The sequence below is a fragment of the Tachypleus tridentatus genome, chromosome 4 (assembly GCF_004210375.1).
Source record: "Tachypleus tridentatus isolate NWPU-2018 chromosome 4, ASM421037v1, whole genome shotgun sequence".
In the NCBI taxonomy this organism is placed as follows: domain Eukaryota; kingdom Metazoa; phylum Arthropoda; class Merostomata; order Xiphosura; family Limulidae; genus Tachypleus; species Tachypleus tridentatus.
In genome coordinates, this window is record NC_134828.1 from 75,444,732 (window position 1) to 75,464,601 (window position 19,870).

At 34.2% G+C, this 19,870-nt stretch overlaps 1 protein-coding gene across 2 annotated transcripts in view; it reads right to left on the reverse strand.

Moving 5' to 3' along the window:
* Positions 1-19,180, reverse strand: part of LOC143249462 (uncharacterized) — a 37,209-nt gene extending 18,029 nt beyond the window's left edge. The window contains exons 1-2 of one of the 2 annotated variants that reach the window (XM_076499359.1): positions 18,570-19,180; positions 2,540-2,582 (exon numbers count right to left, since the gene is read on the reverse strand). In XM_076499359.1, coding sequence (XP_076355474.1) covers positions 2,540-2,582; positions 18,570-18,613 — 87 coding nt within the window. In that variant the 5' untranslated portion in view covers positions 18,614-19,180. Of the gene's footprint in view, positions 1-2,539; positions 2,583-9,548; positions 9,900-18,569 lie in introns of those variants that run through there. The other variant, XM_076499360.1, reaches the window with a different exon arrangement.
* Between the last annotated feature and the right edge of the window lie 690 nt (positions 19,181-19,870).

Here is a 19,870-nt window from a genome sequence, read left to right on the forward strand (position 1 = left end):
TAAGTGATCTCGTACTGTTTGGTTTTATCAGTTCTCTACACATCGTCTCTGTTGTTAGATAGAAATGTCAAACTAATATGGAGAAACGCGTGGATAACTCGGGTATTAAAATGTTATTTTTTTTAGTTGCGGCACAGCGGCTCATAAAATGGTTCCGAGTCTTCAAAAAGAAAGTGTTAGTTCATTGATCCGTCATCTCTTGACCTATTTGGGATCTAATTATAGGTTGAGACTCAGGAGGTCAAACCCTTTTGACTGATGTACTTGGCCACGCCCAAGGCCTCGTAGATTAATTTACTCTAATCCTGTCTGAAAGAATTTCAGTTGGAGGGTAGGTTGGTAGAGATCTTCATGAGTAATAAAATTGAATCAGGTACACGCGCTCCCACGCTTCGTATTGCTAGTGCATAAAAATACAGCTAATAAAGGGGGAGGAAGTATTATGAATTAATTTACACCAGTATTGCCGAAACGAATTTCTAGTGCCGCGGTTACTGAGGATTCCCTCTTGTTTTTCTTCGGGTACAAACTTTTAGCTAATAGTTCCATCACTTGACCGATTTGAGTTCTCATTACAGCAGCGACTATTGAAAATTCCCTCTTGTTTTTAATCTATGCGCATTAACGAAAATTTCAGTTATGCTCAAACTTGTGAAAACTCTCGTGTAAATTGAAAGAGGGAATATTTTATTATTTTTATCTACCCAAAACATGAAATGCGCCACCAATTTCCATGGAAAACGAATAATATTTGTTCCTTAATTCACATCAAGAACTGATCATAAGTACAACTAACCATATAGATCAGGACTAAGATGTAACTCAAAAATTAATACAACTAGTTATGTCATACAGAGAAGTAAAACAATACATAACTACACACAGTCGCAGAATCTAAGTAACGTCTTTAATTATTTTGTTACATCCAGCGTTTCAGGCGCGAATTATCTGCTACAACGTTTCTTCCTGCCTTCCTCACTCACAAAACCAATAGTCACCATTAAAAATTTCATCGTAACGCTAACATAATACATAAAAAATATTTTGTGTGAATTTTTGCTGTTAAAATAACTGGTTTTGCTGGTTAATCTTTCCATAATCTATTTCGCATCGTGATACAATAACTTAAGGGCACAAACATAATGACCTCAACTTTCCTTCCTCAGGAAACACGAGCATTTTATATCAAACGTACATTTACTGTTGTACAGTGCAGTGTACTTGAAAAGCGTCATTCGCTTTGATCAAAATATCTATTTAATCAACCTTTCCTGCCCTGGGCGTAAACTCAAACCTAAAACCTTTAACGTATAGTTTAGTCTTACAAGTGAAGTAACTAGTTTTCCACAAAACAATAAACGATTGTTGCAGGAAAGGTCGTTTTTATTTGTTAATCATAAACTTGCGTCAACGATCCAACAAATTATACAGGATAGAGGAATGTCTTAGATGTGATCTGTTCTTCACTGTTACGAATTGTACAGCATACATTTTTAGTAAAGGCGTTTTCAACTATGACAGTACATTAAGTGTTTAAAATAGCACACCGAAGTTTTCTGTTGGTATTTAAATGACATATTCAACATGTGCGTCTGGATTAAAATATAAAAACACAAATGTTTAGGATTATAGGATAAAAATGGAAGAAGTACGTGATAATACAACGTAAAACAGGTTTGTACGGCAGTTTTATGGATAAATCGTAGTCAGTTAAATAGTTAAAATATAAAACTATACATATAATAGGGTAGATCGTAAAATGAAATGAGGAACAATCAATTCATATGTTTAAAAATCAGTAAAACTTACCTACATAATGTAATGAAACAAACAACCCATTAAATAGTTATTAATATACGCATTTGAGCCACTGTATGTTTTGTGAACTGAATACTTTGTAGCATGGTAACAAAATATTTGTTTTCCGAATATCGCGCGAGGCTACAAGAGGGCTATTTGCGCTAGCCGTCAGTAATTTAGCAATGTAAGACCAGAGAGAAGGCAGCTGGTCATCACCACTGCCAATCGTGGGCCAATCTTTTACCAAGAATAATGGGATTAATCGTAATATTATAACGCCCCACAGCTGAAAGGGAGCATGTTTGGTGTGACGGGGATTCGAACCCACGACCATCAGATTACGAGTTGAGTGTCCTAACCAACCGGCCATGCTGAGCCATTAACAAAATATAGCATAGCATTACTCCCCAAGATTAAACTATATTCGTTCAACAGCTTTCAGTTACAGATACCACAAAAACTGTAATACTTAAGAAAGAAAGGAAGTAGAGTTCGTTTGTTACATTTTGCAAAGCTATTACAGGGTTATCGGCGCTAGCCATCCCTAATTGTGAAGTGACAGGCTAGTCTTTGCCAACGTATAGTGGGATAAACCGTAACATTATAACGTCCTGTCAACCAAACGGCAACCCTGTATGACGATAGGATTAAATTCCGTAGCCCGCGAGTCGACCGCCAAAAGACGAAACTGAGCACCTGAGAGTACGTATTAAAAAAAAAGGAGTATTGAACCACTCACCGATTCTTCGTCGCTATCTTGAAAATCTTTCTGATGGCTGCAACTGTAAAGAAACAGAACCCTTCATTAAAGTGGAGGTTATACGTTTCAACTCTTGGAGAAGTTCTGACAGGTTCAACAAGTCATTACGTAGCTTTATATTACGAAAACAGAGAAAGCGTTTTGACATCCTACATTTAAGAAAATAAGTTAACACTACATACAATCAGTTACTAGTATATATGTAGAAACATCACTCCTGTAGACTAAGATGAAAGCATTTTAGTAATTATTCAAACTACATCAAATGCACATTCAAAAAAAAATATGTAACACAACATTTAGGGGCACATCAGTAACAGAATAGAATTCCTTAGAAATTATATTATCTCCATCAGCTAGCTCTATATTTTTTAAACTGTGACTTATAAACTCTAAAGGAATACTCTTATGAAAATCTTTCCTTACATATGAAAACAAAAAAGAAACTAGGTGTAAAGAGACTGAAATGTAATGTGGCGTGACTCCAAGTTCTTTTGTACATGCAGTTGAACTATTTCTAGGAAAACGAAAGTAGAAAATAACTTGAACTATATGTAGGTATACACGTGTTTCCCGCACTAACTCGTGATTAATTACCTATTCATAAATTTTCACAGAAAAACGATTATAGTTTTAAACCAATAAACCAAGTGAAAGGTGATTATACATATATATAAGGTAATACATAAACCAGTTGGACATGATCTCTCCTCTGTTCGACCTTCGTACGTGATTCAAAACTTGATCGTCGTACGTGGTTCAGCGTAGGAATTGAAACTATAATTAGTGAATAATTATGCTTATCATAATTGGAATGAAAGTGCGTGAATAATTATGAGCTCGAATATGTAAAACATATAATCAACACGAGGGCTATTATTTATAAATGGCCAAAAGAGTTATTTCTTTCATTTGAAAACTTTTCAAAATTTAAACTCTGAACGTTGACAAGATGTTTCATTTGTTATACACATGGTATTCTGTACATGTTTGCAAGAGTCATGTCTCCCGTGCTGAGCCATTTACCCAAAGATGTCTATTGGGTACAACCATAGGATGTCGGTTATTACAGTTAAGTTTTAGTAGAACCGTAGTAGCTCAAATACTACAGTTGTACTAAATTTTATAGTCTACAAGTTATAAATGAATTAATCTTCAGTAGTCTGACCCACGTAACAAAATAGGGCTCTCGACATACGTTGGTAACACAGGAAGGAGTATTAACATCGGTATCTCTAAAGCGATGGCTTTACTTTTAGAGAAGATAACGACACCAACACGACAAGCATCGCAATGTCTATATCTCATAAGTTTCTGATTTCGGTTCGTTGTAAACCTTAACAAATCATTTCTTGAAATGTTAAATTATTTTGAAACAAAGGTTCTAAAAAAAACAACCTATCTTAAATGAATGGTATATAATACTACTGAAGCCTTTTTATTTAAATCAATGTAAAATTTTAAATCTGAACTATATATGATACCATAAAAATATACTACAATACCGATTTTAAACCTTTAATTCATCCGAAACAATACAGTTGGTGACTTAAATTTCACAGAGAACAGAAGACTACACCAACGTACCTGATTCATTCTATGTAGTATTACGCTTATCTGTACAGCTACATTAATAATACTTTTCTTTTCATGAACATACGTTGAATTAGACGACTAATTTGGGTGGCAACGACGTGTTGACTCCACACGACTAGTTTTTTTAATATAATAAAATGTGTTTTGTGGCCATCCTATAAACTCTGGCAAGATTTCGCGTCTGTTGAACTCTTTACTTAGTTAATTAGAAGATACTGTTAACGTTCAACCGCTAAAATAACTTAAGATCGTGATCAGAAACGTGATGGCATACAACAACAAAATGTACGCACGTGTAATTCCTGAGCAGAAATTCAAAACATATTCTTGCATCTGATCAAACAAAAGAAATTTGCCGACTGTTCGAAAATAGCTTAGCTTTACTTTGTTTGTCGTTAAACGCTAAGCTACAGAATACTGTACTGTGCTCTGCTAGTATCGAAACTCGAATTTTAGCGTTATAAAACCTCATTCTTGTCGATAAGCCACAAGGTGGCAAATTGAATTTAATCATGCACACTACCTATTACCATCTTAATAGTAATTAATTCGTTTTGTCGAATACACCATTATAACGAAAACCTCATTTTCATTGGATGAGAAAAACGAATTTTATTTTATTTTTTAAAAAGCTGTTGTGAATAATGTTTTGAAGAAATTGATTCGTATAATATCACAAGATTTAAAATAGTAATATATAGAAACTCCCATGGGAGCAGGATGCTTTTACGTTTACAAAAGATATGATGCGCGATATTTGGAAAAAATAAATACGGTTTGATTTGTATCTGCACTAGCCGTCCCTAATTTAACAGTGTATGACTAGAGGGAAGGGAGCTAGTCATCACCACCCACCGCCAATTCTTGGGCTACTCCTTTACCAAAGAATAGTGGGATTGGCCGTACCTTATAACGCCCCCACGGCTGAAAAGACGATCATGTTTAGTGTGACGGAGATTCGAACCCGCGACCTTCATTTTACGAGTCGAGTACCTTAGCCACCTGGCCATGCCAGACAAGTAAATACAGTTAACAAATAACTACCACAAATAAGTGTTTTAAATTTAGAGGTTGAACATGGAAAGAAATATCAATTTTTTTCCGAGACCTCTTATACATAACCACTGATGGTGAATCATCTTGTCATAAAAAGGCACTTAAGGGGTCAGTTACACAAATTCAGATATTAAGCTTAGTACCTTAAAATGTTGTATAACTGTTGTATATATTATAATTGATATTTTTTCAGGATTCATACTTTCAGCTTCGTTTGTGTATTAGTTGCTTATGACATCCAATTTTGAGTATTAATGAGAAAAATAGAAAACGTTCTTAGGCCATTCATTCTCATAACGTTTTGAATTTTAAAACTAAGATTTATAAAACTGGGACTAATTTTCCCTTTTCATTCGGGATTTTCAAATAAATATTTAAAACCGTCACGTAAGGACAGACCTACGTGTCTGTTAAAAAATTCCTCAACTAAACCCACTGTTTTACTTATATGGCTCAGGGACAAGTGGAGTCTAGCAACGTGACATAAAATGCGCGCCGCATTTGGAACCCTGTGTGCGCTGTAAGAGTAAAAGTCAAACACTACTATTTGATAGTGAAACGTAGCCCTAGAATTGACGACGGATAATATACCCTTCTAGTTTATTAATTTATGACGATGGATGGTAGAGTCGACCGTAATTTTGAATTAATAAAATAGAATAATATATTATTTATCGTTAACTCTAGGGCTACCCTTGACTATCAAATAGTAGTGTTTGACATTCACTGTTATACTGTACACAGGGTTCCAAATGCGGCGCACATTTTATGTCACGTTACTAGACTCCACTTGTCCCTTAGCCACATAAGTAAAACAGTGGGTTTAGTTGAGGAATTTTTTAACAGACACGTAGGTCTGTCCTTACGTGACGATTTTAAATATTTTTTTGAAAATCCCGACTGAAAAGTGCAAAATAGAAAGTTAGACCTAGTTTTATGAATCTTCGGTTTAAAATTCAAAAATTTATAAGCAAGTAGAAAAAATGATTTACATAATTTTAACAAAAACAAAGTATTTTCGAGCTTTCATATTACAGTTTCTTTATTTAATTTTAAGTATTTTTTTAATTAAAACGAATGACAAAGATAACTGAGCACAATATAAAGTTGTCCTGCAGTCCAGCTGATAGTTAATATAAAATCTGTCATAATACTACTTTAAAAATAAAATTCTCCAGCTTCAAGTCCTGTGCGTGTTTTCTGTCTGGATCAATTTAACACAAAAGCAGTTTCAAGAATAATGTGATTTTGCAAAATAAAAAAGAGAATACTTTGTTTTATAATATTACTAAATTGTACAGTTTCATACATAAACGTTATTATTAAAATTTAAAGAATTATGTTTTTAGCCTGGGTTCGAACCCAGATTCTACTAAGAACTTTATATTATTGGTTTCGTTTGTTATGTATTTCGCTCAAAGCCACACGAGACTATTTGCGCTAGCCGTCCCTAATGTAACAATGAAAATCTTGGAGAAAGGCATCCAGTCATCACTACCCACCGCTAACTCTTGGGCTACTCTTATGCCAACGAATTGTAAGATTGTCCGTTACGCAATAACGCCCCCATGGCTAAAAGGGGCGAGCATGTTTGGTGTGATGCGGATTCGAACGCGCAACCCTCAGATTTCGAGTCGAGTGCTTTAACCACCTGGCCAAGCCGGACCATGCATTGTTGAACTTACCCGGACTCGAAATCTGAGGGTCACGAGTTCGAATCCGCGTCGCACCAAACATGTTCGCCCTTTCAGCCGTGAAGGCGTTATAATTTGACGGTTAATCCTACTATTCGTTGATAAAAGAGTAGCCCAAGAGTTGGCGATGGGTGGTGATGACTAGCTGCCTTCCCTCTAGTCTTACACTGCTAAATTAGGGACGGCTAGTGTAGATAGCCCTCGTTTAGTTTTGTGCGAAATTCAAAACACAACAACAATCACAATTTGTTGAACTGGCTATTCCTTTTCAAATTCTTACAAAACCTACGTACGAATATAACTCAACAGTTATGTTAATTTTAAGATTCAAGGGACGAGTAAAACGTGTCTTGGGAAGACAGCTTTGTATTGATATTTGTGGTTCACCTAGAACTGTGAAGTTTACTGTTTCATTCGCTTGTACATCAATATGTATTAAACACGCACAGTACTACCAAACTGAAAGTCATGTTCCTAATTATAAAACACGATACTGTGTCTAAGTAAACACGTTTTTACGTTTATTTTAAAAATCTGGAAATCATTTTCAAACAATAACATGAACTTTTTATAAAAGTCTGTTTTATTTCCCCTCTTCCCCAGCCCGTTGCGTCACATCTGCTATATGCGAGTTTTACAGCCAGATTTGTTGATATAGCATCGACGAAGGTGGCATTTCACCGAAACGTTAGGCTTACTGAACCTGTATGTTATTCTTATCTTATTTTAATGAAATGTTTATAGCTTTAAAATAAATTAATAATACATTGTATTCTCAAGAAGGCTGGTGGTATTAAAACCTTAATAAAGTACAGAACAACGTTTCGAACCTTCTTAGGTCATCTTCGGGTTCACAAAGAGAAAATGCATGGGACCGTTGTAAGGCACATATATCAGGGACGAGAGTATAAACGGGTACGGGATTGTAGGGGGCGTTGCAGTTAGGTGTTAGGTTTTCAATTAGTATAGGAATAAAAATATTCTTTTACATTGCTTTAATTGTGGTTTGAGTTGTTGTATAAGTAGGGCTTCTTTGATTTTGCGTTTGTTTATATTTGTTTCCCTACTTAGTATGTGGGTGTTTTCTGTGGTTATGTTGTATTTATTTGATTTACAATGTTCAAAACGTGCGAAGGTGTTTTTGTGTTCTTTGAATTTGGTTTCCATTTTTCTGCTTGTTTCTCCAATATTGTGTTTTATAAATAATGTTGGTGTGTTTGTCAGTGTAGTTGTTACACAGTATGGACTTTAATTTTATACCTGGATTTTGAATAAATTGTGTTTACTGAAATGTTATGTTTTATTTAGTAAACATACTAAGCAGGGAAACAAATATAAATAAACACAAAATCAAAGAAGTTTCACTAAAACAACAACTCAAACCAAAATTAAAACAATTTAAAGGAAACTTTTATACCTATACTAATAACCTAACATCTACTGCAAAGCTTTCAACCTGTTTTCTTTTTACACTTTTATTCACAAAGCCCCAATTCACCCAAGTGACTAAAAGAAAGTTACAAAGCTGATTCTTTCATCTTTGTACTATCTGTCAAGATGGCACACGACAAAACAATGAAACTAAAAAAAAAACATATATGAGGACAACGATGTTGTCACGATCGCAGGAGACTACCGAGTTTTTCCAACTACAAAATATAGCAGCAAATAACATGGAGACGAAATGAAATTGAAGCAAACTAGATTTCGTTTTTTCATTATTTTTAAATGTCGCATGTGTGTGTTTTCTTAAACAAAGCCACATCCGGCAATCTGCTGAATCCACCGAGAGGAATCGAACCCCTAATCTTAGCGTTGTAAATCCGTAGACTTACGGCTGTACCAGTGGGTGAAAGTGTCGTATACTTAAATCATCATTTCAATATTGCTTAGAGCCACCACCTATCCCTTCAAAAACGAAAAAGCGTTAACAAGACCACTCTATTATAATATGCTATATTATATTAACATGATATTTCAAAAGCAGTAAGAAACCTAATCAACTACCCTGTTAAAGATTTTTAGTGCCATTACAAAGCATACTACGTAGTTACATTGCTTAGTCTGCGAAAGTGTCAACAGTGACCCCCCCCCCCGTTTGCTTTTTCTTTAATAGTAGCAAGTAGAAAACGCATGATGGGTATTTTTTAAACAAGATAACTCCCACTCATGAATACGAATTAATGTTTTGTTTTTCATTTAATGTTTTAAACATGTTCCTTCCACGTTTTAATGTCTAGGACAAACAAAAAGCAACGAGACTGATACACTAAACTTTAATACGTTTTTCATTTTTCGCGAGCTGACGTGGTGGGATTTTCCAGTGTGTTATTTGGAAATACATTTGTATCAGAATACCCTTCTTCAGTAGTACATATTCTAGGGGTTCTAAGTACTTTTATGGGCTACCCTATGTTTCTTTTACAAATAAAACAAGCTTTTTTAACCATGACTGTGTTTAAATTTAAAAACATTAAAATATAGACATTGTTGAACTAACTGAATCTTTATAGTTCTATAAATATTTTAACATGAAAGGTTGAGAGTTGGAGAGTACTATAAACGGTATATACGTCACACACACGCACACACATACTGGCTTCTGTATTAGGGTAAACAAAAGAAACTTATTCAAATATTACCTCGAATTTTATACATTTAACCATATTTTGCAGTCTCGGCATGTTGCTGATCCATTCCAGTGTTTACTGAAAACCATTAACACAATCATCTCACTGTCACTACATACACAGGGAGTCATGGACTTCTGGTTACAGTTGAAGATGTAAATAGGTGGTACCAGAATAGAAGGAGACAAGAAAAACATACTAAAACATATCTATATGTAGACTGGTATCTTGTGGGAAACCAGTATCTAGTTCTGTAGACAGCTCTAATGTTCCAAACCAAGATACTCTAATAGTACTATTGTTCCACATGCACAAGTAAGCTGAACAAATGGAATGCTTCTCTTCTTTAAACTACTCCTCGACGAGTCCCAGATTGGCAAGCTGCCATATAAGCTAAACACAACAAAACTAAAACTTAAATGCGCAGATACACACAGAAGCATGCGTGTAAATCAAGAAAAAAATGCGAGTATGCACGAAATTAAAATGTGAGCTTGAGTACCAATTGATGAAAACACGTACATGTGTGGTAATGACTTGCAGCAGCATTCAAAATTAAATACATAACGAGCCTTCTGTAATTTTTCGTTATTTTTTCGGTAATTTCGAAGGGCTCGTATTAGCGTTCGTCCATTTTGATTTTTCGGTATTTTTAGCACTTAGTGACAATATGCCATTATGTGTACATAATTAATTTGTGCGCAAAAATTACCATATTCATAAATGAATAAAGTTTTGTGTATAAAACAATAATTATGTTCTAAATAAATTCAATAATGACGTGTGTCTGTTATAAAGAAAGCTACTTTTCAAAAGTACAAATAGAGATAAAATGACAAAACCATTACAACGACGACTGGTGAGACCTAACAGGTGCTTTTAATATACATTATTAAAATAAACTAATGAAGTTCATATTCTGATATCGTTATTACTGAAACTTAATTAAACAAAACAATGAAAATATATAATTTATCCATGTTAAAGAAAAATGTTCCCCCCCTATTTTTGTTGGAGAATGTTCTTCAGCCAAACAAAAAACGCACGTCAAAAGTCTCGTGAGGCTTGCTTTGTGACGACATATCAGTTCAATTCTTTAAAGTATGTTTAAAATCGTTTAGCAATCCACACACACTTATCGTAATTATATTTATGAATTCCTTTGTGAAAGAGACTTTAATTAAACGCAAGGTTGTTGATAGTGGACTTTAAACGTCACCTGTTATGCTTATAACGCACCCATAGCTCTAAAGTGCATTGCACAATTTTTTTGTTTTGTTTTTAATTTTTATTTGCGGTAAAGGAAGGCAAACAATAGATCTATAGTCTAGAATGCTAAATATTTGGCCACGCTCAGCCTCACGAACTAAAAGTTTGGCATTTAAGAAGTGTATACTGTTCAAATAAGCTTCTCGTGATACCCTTTCAGGAACACGCTGAAATTACTTCATTTAAAAACGTATTTTTAATTTAATAAATTATACACTTGCTCAGAGAAATAACAAACATTATAATTTTAGTGTTACCTGTAAGTATATACTGAAAAATATATGTTAAACTGTCAAGAAGACTCAGGTCGGCCTCCTGTGGTAGAGCTCTGTATTTTATAGCTGACGAGTCGGGTTCGAACCCGAGAGATACCATAAAATATTCCATATAGGTGCGTTAAAAGAGTGGCAGTTAATCTCTTAACATGGATAAGTGCTTCTGACTGGCTACTTTCCTTCTGATTTGTTTTTCAAAATTCTTGGACATTAGCATACAACTTCAACAAGTTTACCATAAATGCGAAAATGCAGATTCAAGCAATTAATACAAAATATTTATATGTAAAACGTCATCAACATCACAAGTTACACAAGTTTCTTTCGTATAAGCTGCGAGTAACGCTGGTTGTATATGTGGTTAACAGACTTCTAGACTAAAAGATACCAGACATTCGTCGAAGATACTATTTAAGATAAAGTAAAGTAGTTGATTCAGCCGCTTAAACATTAATTCGGAAACAGTCAAGGCAGTCTTAACATTTGTTAATTATATTACTTAAGTCTAAAAACTAAAATAAATCCAAGTCTAAGATCTTGCAAAAATTAATCACGAAGAATTACATGAACTTCATTTATCTCAACGTTACTGCTTAGTTATAAATATATAGTTTCAACCAGATTACAGAGCAGCTACGTTGATGTTACAACAAGTGATTCTTATGACAAATCTACATACATCACCTTGTACCTGAGGTAAGTTATAAGTATCTATACGCACGCTTTCAAATGAAGTAATTCACAGTGATTTATTACTATTCTTCGTTGCAAAAAAAACTACGGTAGAAATGAATATTCAGTAATACTTGTACGTGCTATACAGGAAGTACAGGGAATTCCACCTCGACTATCAAAACCCTGCCTTTTCGATACATTTACTGGTCACAAGCCACTCAGAAAACAAAGGAGCATTCCGTTAAAGCCGTCCAAGCACTTGAAGTATTCATTATACTCTCCAACTCATGACTCGTGGTATACAAGAGTACTACGAATGAGTTACATACAAGGACTACTTCAGTAACAGTGTAGAACGTATATAAGAATTATACTCGTTTAATACTGATAACTGAACAGAACAACTAAACTGACAGAATATCGGATAGATATTTATCTATAATATTTAAAAAAACAATTACATCGAAGCAGGCGGCAGTATGAATGTTTCAATTAATTAAGAACTTGAGATTCTTGGTAGCGAATCAGTTGTGTTGATTTCTGAATTATATGATTCTTTCTATATTTATCTAGCTGGCAAACTTCACCGATTAGTCAATATTTAATGAATATGTTGTTTATTAGTTGATGAATATTTATTACATTTTAGATTTTCTTTAGAGATATCTCTAATATACATTAAAAGCTCCTATGAATGTTCTAATAGATTTACAATTTGACTGTCTTTCATAAGCACCTATTCCATGTTTACTGTGCCACTATAAGTGTGGTATTAATACACAGAGGTTAAATGACTTTGTGCTTTTAATTTCGTGCACAGCTGATCCAGGGCTTTCAGCTGTATCCAACCCTAATTTAGAAATGATAGATTACAGGGAAGGAAACTAGTCAACATCACCCACCACCAACTGTTGAGATACTCTTTTACCAAAAAAAAAGAGTGTGATTTAATCATCATATTAAAGCGCCCCAAAGGCTACAAGAAGTGAGCATGTTCGGTGACGAGATCCGAAATCACGACCCTCAGATCGCGAGACGGGCACCCTAATCACCAGGCCATGCATGGCCTAAATTACATAACAGTTACAAACTTTGCTCCCCAAGAACTATAGATGGAACTATTTTTATCGACTTCCGTTAACTACAGAAACTGTCAACTAATTCATTTGAACACTGTATTACTCTTCTAAACAATAATGTAAAGGAAACAAAATAGTGCCTATATTGTTTATTATTTATCTTGGAAATTTAAACTATAACCTCCTTCGGCCTTTTTTGTCTCGAATAACTTTCTCCTTAATTGTACTTGGTTTTTTGAATAAAGCTACAGTAAGCAATGTGCAACGTTCCACCGAGGGGGGAATCGAACCCTGAAATTTAGCGTTGTAAGTCTGTAAGGTTACAGCTTACAAGATACACAAAATGAGAGTATGCTTAACACAATTTATTTGATATTATTTAAAAATCTATAGTAGATTAACCTAAATTTGAAAATAAAATGGTTTGTGAAAGAAAAATCATTATAAATGTATCTATTTCATTCTAGAAAGCAAAAATAAATGAATATGACATTCTGACCTACAGTGTTAAACATGGAAAGAAAATACAACACAAGCACATGAAATCAGAGCTCGTTCCAGTAGATGAAGCAAATCAGTTTGTCCAATAAATACAGCAACGAATCTTATTTATTGGAAGTACAGAGGAGTCAACTAAACAAATTATTCTCAATTTCCCAGAACCACCAGGTGCTAACACTAACGTGCGTGTCTAAATACAAAACTAATAAGCTAAAAATATAGTACTGAGTGTGTTTATTCAGTAACACGACAAGCACGTAAAGCCAGTCTGTCTCCCAATGAAGCTAGCAACAATTTCTAAATGCTCAAGAATAGTCACTGTGTTTAAGAAATTCTGAAAAACCAACGAAAGAGAATGTGCATATTAGCGCTTGAGTAAGCTTAATAATGTCTTCCGCCAACCATCGTGAAAATAAATGAATAGGATAGTAACAGATTCAGCCAAACCTCACAATAACCATGGAAGTCAATTGTTAAGATTTTAATACGTGTTTTCTTTCTCTCTCTGTTTTATGTGCGCTAAAGAATTATTTTAAAAGGAAATTTACCTTTATTGAGCATATAATTAAGTGGAAGATAGACAAGTTTGATGAACTGTATGTCAGGTAGTTTTAGTCTGGCTCAAAATAACTTATAAAGAAAATTAACACGCCCTTTTCAACGAGAAGCACTTTTTTCTTTAGTTTGTCAAACAGTAAAAATTGTTACCCACGCGCTGGTATCTGAAGGTAATTGGTCCACATGTATAAGATTCTTGTATTCCTACGCGACTGTCGTAGTTTTGGTATTTATTATCTCGTGTTCTTTCGGAAACATTATTGAAAACTTTACGCCATTTAAAGAATATAGTTTGTGTACAAAATAATACAGTTTTATCATAAAGTATGATTATAAAACTGTTCACCAATTACCAAATAAGTTCAAGTTTATTACGGATAAATTCATTGCTTCCAATGACAGCTTTGTATCTCCCACGTAAAAAAGAAAAATATCAGGATACACACAAACACAAATATATATATAAGAAACATTATATACTGTTTTCCAAGGTGTTACCTGTTAAAAGCCAGATCTGAAATTACTCTACCCTACATTTATTGTGAAAAACGTGTAATTTCTTCAAGATTCAGAGGTATTCTTTTAGAGGGTGGGATCAAAGTGTTCCTTGTATCTTAAGGATTTAAGACATTGACAGGTAGATCTTCACTTGATTCTTATATACATATCATTGTTTGTTTGTTTTTGAATTTCACGCAAAGCTACACGACGGCTATCTGCGCTAGCCTTCTCTAATTTAGCAGTGTAAGACTAGAGAGAAGGCAGCTAGTCATCACCACTCACTATTAACTCTTGAGCTACTCTTTTACCAACGAATAGTTGGAGTGACTGTTACTTTATAACACCCTCACGTAAGAACGAGTATGTTTGGTATGATGGAGATTAGAACCCGTACATAAAACATAACATTAAAATGATCTTAGTGGAAAATAGTAAGCATATAGAATTGTTCAAGAAAAGCAAAATACAGGTAATAACACCTATTAACTTTAATAAGAGAAAAACAACAATAAAACGAACAGAAAAAGTGTAACACATCAGCCACATTAACTTTGATAACAATAAAACGAACAGAATAGGCGTGACGCATCAACCAAATGAACTTGGTTAAAATATAAACAAATAACGAACCGAAGCATTATAGGTAGAACAGATTCGAAAGTGTACTTTGTTTATCATAAAACAGTAATGAAACAAATAGGAGTAGAATCATAGGAAATCAACCAAGCGTGTTTTAATAACAGCAAAATAACAAATAAATGAAATAGTCTAATTCATATCTGATTACACAAATTCACTTCGACCACAGTAACTAAACAGTAAAATGAAACAGGCTAAGTTATAATAATTAAATAATTAAAATTAGTATTTTTTTTTGCAGAAAGAAAAAGAAATACAAAAATAGGTGGTCTGAAACATTAACTCAAATAAAAAAATACATGAGAAAAATGTTCCTCACCTAGGTGATCTAACACATGAACTAAAAACAAAAATACACGAGAAAAGTGTTCTTCACCTAGGTGATAAAAGGTGAGCCATAAATCTGCAATGGATTTCAGCTACGAACTGAACAAATATCACTTTTGGCTGGATATTCGGCTCCTCAATATTCAATCGGATTGGGATATTTTAGGATCAAACTGGCCATATTTACTCACATATTAATAACACGCCATAAGAGATGGCAATTACTTCACTATAATATAGTCTTAAACTAGTTGCTTCCGCGCTGCTCTTGTAAAAAATAATAATAATAATGAGGAACGACTGTTCTGTATGAGTGAGCGCTGATTTAAGGCCCTTCAGGGGGAATGCGGCAGTAGACGGTGCTTAAATAACCATTGTTTCGTCACTGTATACCACAGTAACGAAACAATGGTTATTTAAACTGCATTACGATTCTTGGAGATCTTATTCTTTAACACGAGGGAATTGCTACTACATTTAGGAATTCGTATAAAGCACCAATAAGACAACACCATATCTATTACGAGTGATTCATGTGTAAGCAGTATCCTGCCAGCATAATATTGCGAAATAATGCGTTGGAGGAAATACTATCCGGTTATTCGTTTTATCGCAAATTTAATAGCCGATCGAATAAGATTTCATCCGGATAATACAATATCTCTATTTTTCAACCTTTTCCGCCTGTGTGTCGCTTGACTAAACCAATACGTTCTATGTACTATTATGCGAAAATGTACGCATTTTAAAATTATTCAGTTGAATATTAGCATCGGCAGATCATTAACCGCAACGTACACATATTATATTGTAAACGACTATAACAACACCCTTACTTAATACCGGTGGAAAATAACTATTATAATGACCACAAACGTACGTTTGTATACATCTTTCTACGACTTAAGCAACAACTGATAACAGAGATGAAACGTTTTACAACAAATAATATTCATCTAATTCAAATACTAACTACCAATATCGCGATAGTTTTGAAGACTGCGTGAACTTGTGATCATAAGCTGACGAACTCATTACGGTCATTGAAGGTGCAGCTTATAAACATGTCTCTACGTAATCGAACTCGTATCCAATTACTAAAACCTAAATTATATTATATTTACATTGTCCAGTCTCTCCATGAGTCCACTATCCCCCTGATGGCTCAACGGACAGTCTGATGTTGGATACCCATGGTGATAAGAGCACAGATCGCTCGTTATGTAGCTTTGTGCTTACAAACAAACAAACAAATGAGCCAATTCACAAGAGTGTCAAATGTCTGTCAGACACATTCATGTCAGAAAAAGTAATCCGTAAAATCATTATTCCGCATTGTTGGACTTCATGTTCGTTCTTAAAAAATATACTTTTTTTCTTTTTTTAAACTAAACACAAACCGGTCTGTTTCACATATCCATACTGTGTTTGTCACTGTTTCTTATCCAAAGATAACTGCAATAGTTGAACACAGAGAAGGCATGTGATTGTTTAATTTCATATTTCAGTAAATCAGAAGACAACATATACACGGATACTCGTCACGATCCTATATATAAAAGTAATTTACGAGTTGCGATTAAAATGAAAAATATCTTTTTATTATACTATACGTCAAAAATTATGTAATTATTCTCAACTATTACATAACATTTTAGTACTTAGAAGCATTCATTAAATGATACATCACGATTACACGCATTTCAGATCACCACTGGAATATTGTTTGTTTCATTTGTTTACGTACAATTATGACATAAGGTAACACAATCCTTTCTATTACTTCCTATTACAATCAGGATACATTTTTATTTAACTTTCATGTAAACTTATATGAATTCATAATCAGGTGAAATATTCAAACTCAGGGCCGGTAAGCTTTGGAAACCGAAATATCGCTCTGATTCACCTATATTCATTTCCGCTAACGGGAATTTAAAAGTAATGTCATAAATTTATAAAAAAAAAAAAAAAATGTATGATTTTGTAAAATATCTAATAAAAGTCAACAATCGGTGTCCTCAATAGCCACGGCATTTTAAATTATTTTACGTAGGACTTAAGTATATTAACTTATGAGACCTTGAATATAGTCAAATATTGTAATTACAATTCAAATCGGTCATAAGATGACGGAGCTGTGAGATAAAAGCTTGTACTTGAAAGAAAAAAAAAGCTCCCCACCTCTAGGATGAGGAGCGAAAGCCGGGCTTATTTAAACTGTAGATAACAGTTCCAGTTTCATACATAAGCATGTTGTATATTTTACGGGCGTGACAGGCCTAAACAGAAGTCAATGTATATGAAACTAGATACAGTTCAGAACTAGTTTAGCTCAGAAGAGCATACATAACACCTGTAACCTGGTGCAGATTTCGATAAAACGAAGAACTGGTGGATTCATTCTATTTATTGTTTTATTTTATTAAAGTGGATAAGCCAAAAGGAAGTTTTAGGTATACATTATCCACTAGCGGCTAGCCTATACTGATCACATTAACATACAGTCTGTTTGAATGTTTTTCAAACCAAATACACAACAAAGAACAAATTTGGTGAAAGTTACCATGGTGAATCTGATGCCAAGAACGGCTAATATGAGTAACATTCTTATCCTTCAGTCTTAATAAATATAACAGAAAAATAAATAACTTCATCTCACTCAGAATACAATATTGATAAACTCTCTCTCACTAAACAAGACAGTGTAGGCTTTACAATGTAAGAGCCCCCAAGTGGCAGAGCTGAGAATTATCACCTGATATTCGATTATTTGTAAACTTACCACAATAACCTTTTCAATGGTGATTAATTTTGCAAAAACCTCCGTGGTTGTTATTCTTGCTACTGTTACACATTCAAACTAAAATTTCAAATCAATGGTGTAACCAAAAAAATAATATAACTCGCAAGTCATAACACCATTACGCATACTCACCAGACAAATTATATATGTTAAATCACAACTATGATTTGTTAAATTGTTTTCGAAGTCCGTCGAATAAATTAAGCTAAAGTGGATTCTAAACGTATAATAAATCGTAATATTTAAATTTGAGAAAAAATAGAAGAAGCAAAGAGAGATGGAAAGTTATTATATATATAATAGCTTTCCAACAATAATTTGATAAAACAATTTATCCACAGTTTGAACCGTGCATAAAGCGCCTCGAATTTATTCTAATAACAACTGGTAAACATTTACTTACATAGCTCTCCAATCCCGTGTTGACAAAGTTGAAAATTTCTTCATTCTGAAAGCCTACTAAAGTCTCAATCCAATAGCTTTGGGTAAAACAAAGAGGGGTATTTTCAGCGCAGTTTTCAGGTGGGTTCGAATGATAATAAACCTCATCACTTTAAGAGGTAATACAGCATGTGTCACAGTTATTAGGTCGAGGATTTAGTCTCCCCGTGTCTCCCTGATTATCGCTCGGCTTTCATCATCCGCTTTGTTCACAGGAGATTTCCGATCGACTTAGTGTGCAGGCGCTTGCCAATCCTATCACGTAAAGAGAGTGGAAAATTCTCTGTCTAAGCATCAAGTCGCAGAAATCGAAAACTGCGATTCAGTGAGTTTGATCAGCGTGGTTTGTTACTCAAAGTGCGCCCATATCACAGGAACGCAGACAGACAAACAACCTTAGTTTTCTTAGATGTTATTTGTAGCTGTATCCCACCGTTCGCACAGAGCAAACAATTGAGAAAGTCTCTCAAAAACGGTTAAACCATTACAAAGTATCCCGTTCAACTAATTCATGTCGCATCGCACTAAACGAGTGAGACAACATGCGTTTCGAAGACCTTTGCCGCTGCTACGCTAAAGTGGTAACTTGGCAACACTAGTGGGGCGTTCTCACTTTTGTTAAATATAGGGGGTTTACAGATCGCATATACTCTACTGAGAATCATAAGGACACAGTAAGAATTAACGACCACGAGAATTAAACTGCTGTATTTATAGTTCAAATAGGCGAATATCAATTCGTTGTTTTACTATATCAAATACTTCAATATTACGAAGGTAAAAGCAGTTTATCACAATAGTGCTAACAAAGTAAACCTTCTTTACATTCTAATATGTGCCCGTTACAATGATGTAATTTAGTTCAGTCGGTTTAAAAGTAGAATGAGTGTGTGTTTTTCTTATGGAAAAGCCACATCGGGCTATCTGCTGAGCCCACCGAAGGGAATCGAACCCCTGATTTTAGCTTTGTAAATCCCTATACTTACCGCTGCACTAGCGGGAGTCAAAAGGTAGAATGAATAATAACCTCAAGATGTATAAATATATAGAGACATTATTTTAATTACTTATTTCACCATATGAAAACCCTGAAGTAACTATATAGCCTAATATAAATTTTTCTTACACTCTCTAACATGTTTAAAATCCTTATCTCTCCACGATCTACAGCGAACCACCTATTTCTTGTGGTAGCCATTAAGTTCTCTCTGATACCCCAAATTTCATCTCCTATGCATGAGCCACTTTTCGAACAGTATTCTT